Here is a 13,381-nt window from a genome sequence, read left to right as displayed (position 1 = left end):
ACAGGTCATTCTTGTTCGTATAATGTCCTCTAAGGACTGAATATATTTTCGTGAGGAATTGGATGGGAACAATCAAGTATCCTACAAGTATGAGCCATTCTCTAGTGCAGAGGTGGCAAATACGCGGCTCTCGAGCCACATACACCTGAAGGAATGTGGCTCTTTGCCTGTTAGTAGTATATTTTATATATACTGTGGCACTTTGCCTCGTTTCATGTTTCTCTTATTTTTATTCTCCCTGAAAGAACACTCAAATTCATCAGGGCCCATTAAAATCATAATAAATTATATTTAATTCAATTTTTTTTATGCTGTTTCTGATGTGCGGTGTGGCTTTTTGACTCTCAGTTTAATTTTTTTGCTCCATGTGTCTAACTTATTACTCACCTCGACTCATCTTCACCTTTGGATAAATACGGTTGTCAAGTAACTTAAGCTACCAAGCCTATTTTTACAATTTGGGCTCAAGTAACCGCATCAAACCTTCACATGCAAAGAAAAAAATGTAAAATGATAAAGCGTCAGAACCACTGGGAAGCTCTCTCATGAAAATTGATGTTTATTTTTGCAGTAAAGTTGGATTTAAGAGAAGCAGTGGTACATTGCCTATGAACAAAGTGTTGGATTGTGTTGCAAAGGGTCTATTTTGCATCTGCGACGCCAAAAACTGCAAAACACATCAACTCTTAGTAAACCAGTTATGTATTCCAGAAATTGAAAGTGAAAGAGAATATCCTATATTTGAATAAACAGTCAGTTTTGATATAACACAAGCATATGGAAAGATCTCTTCCAGTATTACCAACAACGGTGAACAACCACTTTTTCCTAATTGCTTTACTCATGGCACAGCCAATGCAAATAAAAGCCATTCAAAGCAATGCAAAGAGCATTTTTAAAGTCCACGCCTAACATAGGAAATGCACTGTGGCGCTTCATCGTGCAAAGAGTTAAAACACGCCTTTTATCAAGACAACAATGTTTACAATTAGATCTTTCTATCACCTTATGAACATTACAATTTAATCTGTTTATTTTGCAGTGTGTAAATGCCTCCTATTATGATGGTGATAGTTTTGTGGGGGGGGGGGGGGGGCGGGGCTTGGAAAAGTCAGCAGATCAGAGAGGATATAGAGAACATCTGGCTGTCTGACCCTGCAGCATCCTGATCACTAAATCTGCAGGGTCACCCAATTGAACTGCTGCACAGTGCCAGCCTTTTAATCTCACACTGTTTATCCATCTAAATTCTAGTGCGTACCAGAAGATCGTTTTCTCCCTCTGAAAGTGAACATTATGGATTATTGCATTGAATTCGTCAGCAAGCTGTAGACTATAAATTATTTTTTTTCTTTTTAGGAATCAGATTTGTAATATGATGCCCCAGAGGAACCACTAGTAGCATGTTGAACTCAGCAACACCAAATGGGCTTAATGAAGCATTCCTTGCATTGTGTGTGACTCATAGCCTTTCTCTGTGATTGGAGACAAACGGGTAGTGGTGAATGTTCCTACTGTCAGTGGGGGAGTTACCGGCTGCCTGAAAATAGGCTGAGAGCTCAGTGATTCTCATCCCGTGTGATCCACAATATCTTCAAACGACTTTGAGTGAAGTGGATGCTCAAGGAAACATTCCAGTTGATCTTTTCGTATACGGCAACAGTCTTAGAAATGACTGTAAACAGTCGCTGGCCGTGATATTAACAGTCTAAATAAAATCCCCCAGAATTTACACTGTAGTTTGACATTTAATGTTTAGTGTTTTTCTAATTGTTCTCTCTTTTCATGACAATAAGTCACACCTGAGTATAAGGCGCACCAGCCAGAGAATACAAAATGAAGTGGAAAAACACAATTCATAAGTCACACTAGAGTATGAATCCCATTTATGTCTGGGCAAGTTTTTTTTTTTTAATTAGAAACCCAGAACAAACATGTTAACATAACTATAGTTAAGTGGAGAACAACAGGCTGAATAGGCATCTGTTAACATAGCAGTTTTTCAGATAACTATAACCCTAAAAAAAACACAGAACATGCAATCGTGGTGAGAGAGAAAAAATAATACATAAAACACATTTGAATATTAGTCGCAGGCCCAGCTAAACTATAAGAAAACTGCAACTTATAGTCCGGAAAATACAGTAAATGGTCATTTGGTTGCTGTAACAACACCGTGTTAGAGCAATTATTTAATCACTATTTATTGAGCCTGTCTCATGCAACAAAATTCTTTAAATTACTATGTTAATAATTTCAAATCATTGACATTTGTCATATGAAATGTAATTTTCCAAAGTGTGTGTGGTTTCCTAAACAATTACCATATCTATTCCTTAGGCACATATCAAGGCCAATGGATGGGCGGCATGCGCCATGGCTACGGTGTACGCCAAAGCGTTCCTTATGGAATGGCAACTGTTATCCGCTCGCCCCTGCGTACATCCATGGCTTCCCTTCGCTCTGAGCAGAGCAATGGCACCGTCCTGCAGGACCTGTCTTCCCCTGCGGACACCCCCACAGGCAATCGTGGCGGTTTCGTCCTAAACTTCCACTCGGACAGCGAGGTAGTGACGGGCAAAAAGAAAGGCCTCTTTCGCCGCGGTTCCCTCTTCGGGAGCCTCCGTCAGTTACGTAAGTCCGACTCCCGGACTTCCATCTCCAGCAAGCGCAGTTCGGCACGCAGCGACGCCACCATGAGCCGCATCAGCTCCAGCGACGCCAATTCCACCATATCCATCGGCGATGGAGAGCTGCAAGACGAGGATCTTCTTTTGGAGGACCACGTGGACGCCACTACTACCGAGACCTACATGGGCGATTGGAAGAACGACAAGCGCAATGGATTTGGTGTTTCAGAGCGATCCAATGGGATGAAGTATGAGGGAGAGTGGTTGAACAACAAACGCCACGGTTATGGCTGCACAGTTTTCCCAGATGGCACCAAGGAAGAAGGAAAGTACAAAAATAATGTGCTGGTGCGTGGAATAAGGAAGCAGCTGATTCCTCTCAAGAACCCCAAAACCAAAGAGAAGGTGGACCGGGCAGTGGAGGGGGCACAGAGGGCAGCAGCCATTGCCAGGAGTAAAGTGGAAATAGCAGCTTCCAGGTAGAGTACTCATCATTTTCCTTTATTTTTACTTTTTTATTTAACCAATGATCTAACAATCCAACCATGGTAAAGCATACCATATGGGTCTGGTTAGGGGCTGTCAACACTTTTGACCTTTATCTATCAACGGCTTTTGTATAGCCACTCTGATCCTCCTAGCAAAAGGTTCTGTTTCTATTCTCTACCCATATCTTTCATAAGCAGTGTGTGCTGTGTGTGAACTGTCTGCTCCTAACCACAACCGTGCCAACGGCGTCTCGTATGCCCGAGAACACAAGTCGCGCCCCCTGCCAAGTGTCTGATGTGGCATATGTGCTTTAACAGGTGGATGAGATGTGACCTTTGCATTTAAAAAAGCGACACCAACACTGGGTCTGGTTTATAGATTCATGTATATGCACAACCTCATTTTAATATACATTGCTCTCACCATAGTGAGTTGCCTACTTCGGCACGCAATCTATATTAACTGCAATTAGAAAACGCAATTTTCTTGCTGTATGTAGATTAACTTCTTTTGTTCTTCCTTTATTGCAATGGTAGCATCCCCTAATTCATATTGTCCTATGCAAATAGGTGGAATGAACATTTTTAATAAAAAAAATTAAACATTATTGGAAATAAATCTAATCGTAATGTTTCTGATTTACTAATGAAAAAGATTTAGGCCTTCTAATCACTGTTTAGCACGTCTGTATACAGTTCTGAGATCAAGGGTTCATTCTTGGGTGGGTCGCGGCCTTCCTTTGTGGAGTTTGCATCTTCTACCCTTTTTCTGGGTACTAGGCTTTTCCTCTTGAAAAATATGACTGGTAGGCTGGTTGACCTCTTTATTTGTCCCTGTGTATAAGTGTGATTGTGGATGGTTGTTCATCTCGTTGTGCTCTGCTTTGGCTGTCAACTATTTCAGGGTATCCCCTGCCTACTCCTTGAAGTTGACTGGGATTGGCTGAAGCACCCCCTTGATCTTTATGATTATAAGTGGCATGGAAAATAAATAAATTAATTAATAAAAAATAAAAAAATAATTATATATATATATATATATATATATATATATATATATATATATATATATATATATATATATATATATATATATATATATATATATATATATATATATATATATATATATATATATATATATATATATATATATATATATATATATATATATATATATATATATATATATATATATATATATATATATATATATATATATATATATATATATATATATATATATATTACCCAAAATAGCCACATTAAGCATTAAATATTAATTTCCAGTATAAAATATATGAAATTGGAATAAATGAATTCATTTTGTTAAATAAGGAAAATGCCGCAAATTAGAGGCATTCTGGAGCCCTGTTAATAAAACAGCAGATAGCTGAAATCATTTGGCTAATGGCATGGATAATTATGAACTGTAGATTATTTGATCCCATTAAGTAATACCTTTTGTATTTAATGATGTGATCGTAAATGAAATATTCCTTTTGAGATTCATGGAATTGACAAATGACAAACCGAGGCCATTTCAATTACCGCTGTTATTTATATAAATGCTTGTTATGTTCTAAATTTAAAATCAAAAGAAACACAACAAACTGCACTTTGCTGCCGCCTCAGCTGCTCTTTGTGGATATAATTCCATTTTGGCAAGTTCAGGGAGACATTATTCTGCAGATTTCAGGGATACAAGATGAGGATTACATAATACGGATTTAACATGCTTAACACCAACTCTTCCACGTACTGTTTCCCAAACAGCGAAACCATTTGGGATGATATATTGAGTAGAACCACCAAAATGCACAAAAAAAAAACCAAAAAAAATATTTCATTTGAATAACAATGTAAAACAAGAAAACCTTGGATTTTATACTCTGTGTTTATGGTACTGAGCTCCATTTGTAGTGTATTGGATGATCAAATTACAGTACAGCCGCAAAGCTCAATACAAGCTTTTATTTATTTATTTCTTACAACCTTGTTGTTTTACCTTCGCTGATTGGTGAGGGAGCTTGTACAGAAGAAATAAATTAATAAAAGAAAGCCAGTCAGTCAGCCAGCGACAGGCTGCAACACTGAAAGCAAATTACATAAGACTCATTATACGCTGCGCGGTAGAAGATGCACCCATATTGATCCATTTCTGGTCATGTGATCTTCTGACTGGAGTTGAATCAGCTCATCTACAATCTGGCTGTTATGGGAATGGAGTTTATCCATTGTTCATCTTCTGAGGAAAATATCATGGATGGATTGAGGCCAGGTAAAGCAATGACTGAATATGTCAGCATGTCACTGGGAGGTTCTGAATTAAAATCAGCCCATTTTTTTTGCAAGGTTTGCATGTTCCACCAGGGCTTGCATTTTTGAAATTTCAAAAGCTTGCAGTTTAGTCTGATTGATAATTATTAAGGGTTGAATGGGAGTGTGAATGATGACTGACCGGGGTGTACTTTGATTCTCACTTAGTCAGCTGGAGTAAGCAAAAACTCACCCATGACCTTAAATGGGATCAGCAGTTAAAAAAAAATAAACAATGGATGCTAAGGAGGACATGCATAGGGTAAAGGTACAGATGATGGAGTTTAGTGTTATTCATGCTTACAAATGTCATCTTAATTGCATTTTAAGGGTATTTCCCCGTATTTTCTCATAATTGTTTACCTTACAGCTCTACACACTTTCATTGGGTGGTCAAATTGTATGTAGTCCACCTTCCATTTGATTGCACTTTTTGCTCCACAGCCACTGGTAAAAGGTTAACCAGCAGCTCAGTTCTCCAAAGCATGAATGATATTTATATAAGGCTTATTTTGTCCACCAAGTAGTCTACCAAAGGTTAAATTGGCAAAAGGCATTTTATTACTTTGCTTTTGCTACAACTAATGAGAACTCTTCTTGTAGAACTCTTCAGAAATATTATTTTCCACATAAATATTCTCCTTTTTTGCTGCATGCACAACTGCCAGCAAGACTGCAACAATTAATTTATTGAAATACCTTAAATAATTAGCACAAATGTATAAAATACTAATAGAAATTACATTTTAAAATTGTGTTCTGCATTGTGATATAACAAATATATATTGTTATTGTAGTAGATGGACACAAATGACAAAAAATAAAATGGAAATTAAAATAAGTTGTTTAAAAATATATTAATAAATAAAAGAAAAAGAAAACAAATCATGAAACTATAGGTAAATAAACTACTGAACACATACCATATATGTACTATATTTACCAGTGAGTGCAGAAGAGGTCAGAGTAGCTAAAGATAAGAATCAAGAAATGTCACCATAATAATTTTATTATATGCAACTATAATCGTTTAAAAATTGGCTAAGATAGCCTGATTATAAGACAGATAAATTAACAAAAAGAATATTATTTTGTTTTGCAGTGAAATCTTTGCGTGAGCTGTCTAGGAATGTGTAAAGAACTAAATAAATAACTTTTTTTTAAACGTACTGTGTCAGTCTGTTTCCAATCTTACACGCACACGCAACCTTTCAGCGTGTGTCAGCACAGTGTGTACTGACTAAATAAGGCAAGGCATCAGTTGACTTATCAGCACCAGCCAGGAATATATACACCACTGATATAAGAGGCCGTCTTCACTCTCACTATCATCTCTCACAAATGTGATGCATATTACATTATGTGCACTTGCACATTTGGTAAATAACTAACTAAAATTAAATTAATCAAAAAGTAAATAAAAGACAAATTAAACATTTGGGATTCTGAAAAAAGTGATCAATGTAGCTCAACTTTGTAACCACCTTTTATTTCAATTTTTTTTTAAATACAGTATTAGACAGTGCTAACTACTGCTTCAAAATAGAGAGAAATATCACAGTAGTTGGACCAGTGCCACATTTTGTGTATTACACACATTATATAGCCACAATGATATAAACATTTTGTGAGGTCACAAAATATAGAGGTATTTATTTTGCGAGTAATTTGAATTGCAACTATCTAATATACTTATTTGAGAAATATGTATACTATGCATGTATTGCAATTAATCATTCCATTACCTTATGACCTGTTAATTGTGGCTGATTTTATTATTGGTATAAACAAATTATATACATACATTTAAACAAAAAAATAAATATGTTGTCTTGGTTATATAGTGTTCTCAAAAGTAGTATAGTGTAGGAAATTAAGCTCCCATTTTAAATTTGAAAACAATCTAGCTGCAGTATTCAGTATATTAAATGAATACAACAAATTGAACAAAAATGTTTTTTTAAAAATCATTGAAAGATGCTTAAAAATTGTGTCCAATTGGTTTGTTGGGTGACGCAACCTTAAATAATAAATTCAATTTTATGTTTTATAGTAAACCTCCCATGATATATCCCAAACAAATGCGCTGTTTACAAATGTTACATGATGCCCTTTTACTATCTATCGTTCCCAATAGTCTCACAGAGTGACATTGTTGCCTATAGTTGTTTAATTTGAAGCAATTGAAATACAAGACTCTAAAAATAGCCTTATTATACACCAATACCAATGCTGAGTATTGGATAGGGACAAAACTAATTTATAGTAATTTTCTGGGAAGATGCATAAGTTGTTGCAACTGTTGAGACATGGCTCTCCGTCAGTGAAATATGATATTATAAAATAGTTTACTCTAGTAGGGCAAAGCATACCGTTTACAAAAGGTTATTCCTTTGGGATAGGTCTGAAGTAACAGTGATGGCATTAGGTTCCACTAACATACCATTACACTGAGTGCTGTGAGAATGTTCAGAGGGTAGTTTTAAGAGAATGCTGGTGACTCAACGAGCCACACTGGAAGATAATTAGAGGGAGAGTCATATGGAGTCCAAGAGAAAATGTTGTATAATATTCCCTTGAAATTACCATGGCTCTTTTTTATTTTATTTTGGTTTAAAGAAAAAACAGCTTTCCTGAACCTGAGGCAGTGCATTTTGTTAGCATCTTAACTCAAAAAAGAAGGAACTGAAAACTAAGACAGAAAAATAGTCTTTCCTCGGTTATCGTGAATTCACTTATCGTGAATTCACTTCTTCGTGATTTTTTTCTACTATTAATTATGTGAAAATCCACACTGAAACTCGCAAGCGGAACCCATTAGGTCCTAGGACTCAGCACTGGAGAAAAAAAAGGTACCTATAATAGGGGTGACCCTACTTTGCGATTTTTCAATTATTGCGGCCGTTTTTGGTCTACATGAACCATGATTTTCGAGGGATTACTGTAAACAAGTAAAGCCTCTAAGTGAAAAAAAAGTGTTTTATCTAGTGTAATGCACCTAACAGAATCAAATTCTAATTTGAAGACAATCTTTACGAAAAGTCTCAGGTGTGTAAGGGCTAAGAAAGATTAAAATGTGATTTAAGCAGGTCAAAATCACCTAATATTTCTTTTTGTGACTTGCCTTTCTTAGTAAAACTCCTTTGCCTCCAGTGTCTGTTACATAATACTTTGTATGTTTATTTGTTTGGTTTTTCATTCCACCTGCTAGCATGTTTTTGTTTATCTGTAACCTCTGGATTTGAACGCGGATTTGTCAATTCTGTTCAGCCTCCCTGATTGGCTGGCTCGGAGGCTGCGGCTCCAGATGTTGCGGGATTGGATTATGGAGTTATCAGGTCTCTTGCTGCTTCACAGTATTGCTTTTCCACATCCCTATCCCTACGTGCGGCATGTAATCACATACGCAGATTGTTCCCAGCAGGTCAAGCGTGCGTGTGCATGCACTGACCATGATTAAAATGTTCCTTAAACTCAAGTGGTTGCCTGGCAATGTGACCTTTACACTTCCAAGTAAGGATGCTTAACAAGGTACCATGTGCACCTTGTTTAGATATAGAAGATCAATGCTTGTGTTGCAAAGGCAGTGTACGACTGACAGTAGGCTGTTGCGTGGGTTTTGTTCATTTGCAAATTCATTAATACACACCAGATGCCTGCTTGGCCCGCTTCCTCAAGTGTTGGTGCTGCCGGTTGCCACGGATACTCCATCACTGTTGTCATTATTGTTGTTCGCCAATCACCGTTTGATGATTTGGTTTGGAATAAATTTGGTCTTGAATCAGACACACAATCAAGATGGAAAAATCACAAACTGTGATACATTGATTTTAATCACAATACTATATTTGTTGAGGATGCAAAGATTTTCTATTTAGTATGTTTGCCACAGAAAAGTCATAGTTTTGGCAAAAGTGGATGCAAAATTGCCCTTCCAAAAATGCGACTTATACTCCAGTGCAAGTTATTTTTTGCCCCTGTTCAATGTGCATTGTTTATCTGGTGCGACTTATATAAAAATATCTTACTTCTTACTTAATTTTTAATGAGCACATTTCTATAGCTTTTCAGAAAACATTGCTCATCGTCGTTATTAGTCCTTAACACGAAAACAGCTGTATCAATTTAGCTATGTATCTATTATTAATGTTTTACTTTGCAGTAGTGGAGAACTTTACTTAACTACATATCAGATTGAAGTTTAATATTCCTGTTCGCTTAATTAGTTACAGATAATTCTCCATATGCTGTAGTACAGTTAGTGAAGATACAATATTTTAAAATTAATATTGCATCATTATTATCTTTTAGTATTTTATATGCAACAAGTTCCTACTAAAAAATGTGACAATTTAATAATATATATTATTGCATAGACATGATAGAAACTAACCAACCTTATCTTTTGAAACTTTACTTCCTATCCCTTCCAACTTTAGCTTCTTAAACATTATAGTTGCTGTCCTCAATCTCAGCGCCAAGTTTTTTTTAAAAATAGGTATTGGACTCCACAGTCCTCCTACGACCCGTTTGGTGTTGGTATTGGAGCATTGTGGGAGCTCTGACACTTTATATAACTTAACATTTGACCAGAACTGCAAGACATTTCTCTTATCTCATCTCATTTTCTTAACCGCTTTATCCTCATTAGGGTTGTGGGGGGTGCCGGAACCAATCCCTGTTGTCTTCGGGCAAGAGGTGGGGGACACCCTGAATTGGTGGCCAGCCAATCACAGGGCACAAGGAAAAGGACAACCATGCATACTCATACCCATACCTAGGGGCAACTTAGAGTGTCCAATCAGCCTACCATGCATGTTTTTGGAATGTGGGATGAAACTGGAGTACCCAGAGGAAACCCACACAGGCCCAGGGAGAACATACAAACTCCACACAGGTGGACTTTGGTCATAATTCCGTCAGTGCTGATCTTAATGGCAATGTATAATCAGTTGTTTTAGAAGATAGGGAGGAACCTTATTTAATGGTGTCAAACTTAAATGGTAGAGGACAAAGTTTAAAAAATCAAATTGAATCCAGTCATGTTCAGCTTTAGTCATCTACCAGTCTGCCACCTCCCCTTTTTGTAAGGTTTAGCCTTCTCTCTACAGTCAGTCCTTTCCACTTCTGTGCTGTCATAAGCTGCATCAGCTGTGCTCATTTTTCACCAGTAGTGTTGACATAAAAAGCAATGTGAATCTGTACTGCTAGCTCGATCCCTCCCCTCATGAAAGCAAAGGGATCATGTCAGCCGAGAGGTACAGTGTCATCCTCTCAACAGCACCCACTGAGATCGGGTGCATGTTCGCCAACCTTAAACATCTGCAAATGCACCATACAAATACATGTACATTACGCTTGATTTGAAAGTATCGACATGTGCAGACATTTTTATGATTGTGGTCATAAATCCTTCTTTAAAATTTGTATGGAGGGCTTTAATTGATACACATTTAAAGCCTGTTTAGTAAAAGTACAAACTTGTTACAGGTCTATTAGTCAATGTACAAAATGCTCTCCTATTTCGAGTGAAGTCACCTTATCGTCTTATAACCACTCTCGTCTTACCCAGTTAAGTGTCTCATTTTACAGTAATCAGCTCATGAGCCCCCCATGTGGGATATTATCACAGGAATAAATTAGAAATCATTCTAGTGCTGTTTTTGCTCGTCTCAAATAGATTTAGTTTTGCTTCATGAATATTGGATTAGCATGACATAAACCTTAATAACAAGTGTTGATAGATACAGACGAAGGCAAAGACTTGGATTGATGATTTAGTACTCAGGGTTCCAATCGTGCTGAGCCAATAACACACTAGTGACTGCTGCTCACTCTTTGGGAAAACAGATTTGTCATCATCCTGTATTTGTAGCATTTGAAATGGATGATGAATACAGATTCCTGCCAATGTAGTGTTCCCCCCTTCTTAGTATATCGTTTTCTTCATGCTTTGGAATACCCTTTCACTGTTTTTCATTCCAATGGAGCTACTCAAGTGGCACTTGTGCTTGAAATCTGACCTAACATTCAACACAAGTATTTAAAAAAAACAAAAATTTCTACATCTCAGATTGATGGTGGATAACGAGAGCTTTTCCAGAGCTGATTTGTACCACAGTCCAGGTCAAGACTCATCTTCTAGCTTATTATACACTGGACCAGTCAGCATTCCACTTATCATCTTGGACAGAGGGGAGATATGTGACGGAGAAAATGAGATGGTCAGGGTTTGGAGTAGGGGGGATCGGGGGTAAACTGTGTCAGCATGTGTATGAGAAGGTGCATCCCCACATAGAACATACCCCAGTTGATGAGTGATGGACTGAAGCTTAATGACAAGCACACTCATTGGGGCCACTTAAATATTTATGGAGGAATGCTCTGAGCAAGGACTGAAATGTAAGCGTAGAATAAAATTAGAAATGCTCAGTGTGCCTGTGTGGGAGTGTGCTCATGTGTCTCGTGCGTGTGGGACTAATATTGTACCTTCATTTACTTGGTACCAACACCAGTGTATAATCAGTGAGTGCAGTGTGCCTGTAGGGTCCGAAAAGACTTTTGAACAGCTGGTGCTTTATGTGCAGAAGCAAGCTGTTCTTAGAATTCCAAGTGAATACAAATATATATACAGGTTTCTATTTATTGTCTATAGTTGACATTTTTGACCTATTGTATCTTTATGTTCAGATTTACAGTTGTCAGACTAATTTGTCATCAGATCAATAACTATTGATATAATTCAAAGAGTGTCTTTAATGCTACAATTAACGTAGATCTGAATTTTTTAAAAAAATAGAGAACTAAATTGTTGACTATTTAAAAAAAAAAGATATTGTCACATACTCAAGTCAGCTAATGATACACCTAACCACGTCACCATCTCCAAACTCAAGTACTCGTGTTTTGTCACCTTCCATTTCACTCTCCTCTTCTGTGCCTTCAATTTTTCTCTGCCTGTCACCTCCCACCCGCAGACATCCTGTCTAGGAACAGTCTGTGTCGTTTCCGGGACTTGCTAAGCGCTCTACCTAAAAGGAACTATTCCAATGCTGTATGACTATCACCACCATGCTGTTTACACTCATAGTGTATTCAGTTCTGTGCTTTTTTCAGTTGCACATTTCACACATTTCAGAAATAGACCTTCGCAAGTCCTTGTGCTCGTATTTGTGACAGCATGTCTATGGTCTACATGTCATATAACTTTCATACTGACTAGCCATTCAATAGTAATATGTTGATAGTCAGCATTGGACTGGATTTGAGAAATAAAATAGATGCTTTTGCAATAAATTACCATAATTTACGAAGTGTAAAGTGTAACTAAACTAAAATATTTTCTGAAACACTATGTGCTTAATCCGTTTATTTCCCCTCCCAGTGTTTCCCAGCTTTGCAACATGCTTTACAGTAACAATAAAATTCACTGCATGTTAAATAGGCCAGTGTCTCAAAAGGTGCTAAATTCCCAGTGAATTTTTATTTTTAAATTGTCATCTACCGTCGTTGAGTGACCAGGTTATCAAGAGACAGTGCAGGCTGCCTGCAAATACAACCACAGCATGTACTTTGTCTCTGTGTCATACACTAATTTTTCTTCTGTGGGGGGGTAGGAAACCAAGCCATTGGCATGTGGCTTCTCAAGTTTTTTTAACAAAGAGCTTCTCACAGACAGGACATCCCTCAGTGCAACATGTCTGGAATAGAGTTAAGGTCACTCTGACCAAAAGATCGACACACTGCCTGATCACATTCCGTTTTGGGGGAATTTAAAGGATATATGCACCTTATTTTTTACCTTTGCCTATTGGTAAAGTGCTGTTAAGATATTCATGTTACATTAACTGTAACTGCTAATACTTAAATTGTCTTGTTGTCAAAAAAATAATACTCTTCCTCCATTTTGGCACTTTTGGACATGGGCATAAGTATAGTAGAACA

The 13,381-nt window shown here is 37.1% G+C and overlaps 1 protein-coding gene across 4 annotated transcripts in view; it reads left to right on the top strand.

Moving 5' to 3' along the window:
- Nucleotides 1-13,381, top strand: part of LOC144209770 (junctophilin-1-like) — a 28,318-nt gene that overhangs the window by 4,401 nt on the left and 10,536 nt on the right. For 2 of the 4 annotated variants that reach the window (XM_077736266.1, XM_077736265.1), the window contains one exon: nucleotides 2,341-3,109. In XM_077736266.1, coding sequence (XP_077592392.1) covers nucleotides 2,341-3,109 — 769 coding nt within the window. Of the gene's footprint in view, nucleotides 1-1,359; nucleotides 1,648-2,340; nucleotides 3,110-13,381 lie in introns of those variants that run through there. The other 2 variants (XM_077736268.1, XM_077736269.1) reach the window with 2 other exon arrangements.

This window comes from Stigmatopora nigra, chromosome 16, assembly GCF_051989575.1.
Source record: "Stigmatopora nigra isolate UIUO_SnigA chromosome 16, RoL_Snig_1.1, whole genome shotgun sequence".
NCBI classification, from domain to species: domain Eukaryota; kingdom Metazoa; phylum Chordata; class Actinopteri; order Syngnathiformes; family Syngnathidae; genus Stigmatopora; species Stigmatopora nigra.
The sequence above is the reverse complement of the archived record's forward strand: the minus strand, read 5'-3'. Positions and strand labels throughout refer to the sequence as shown.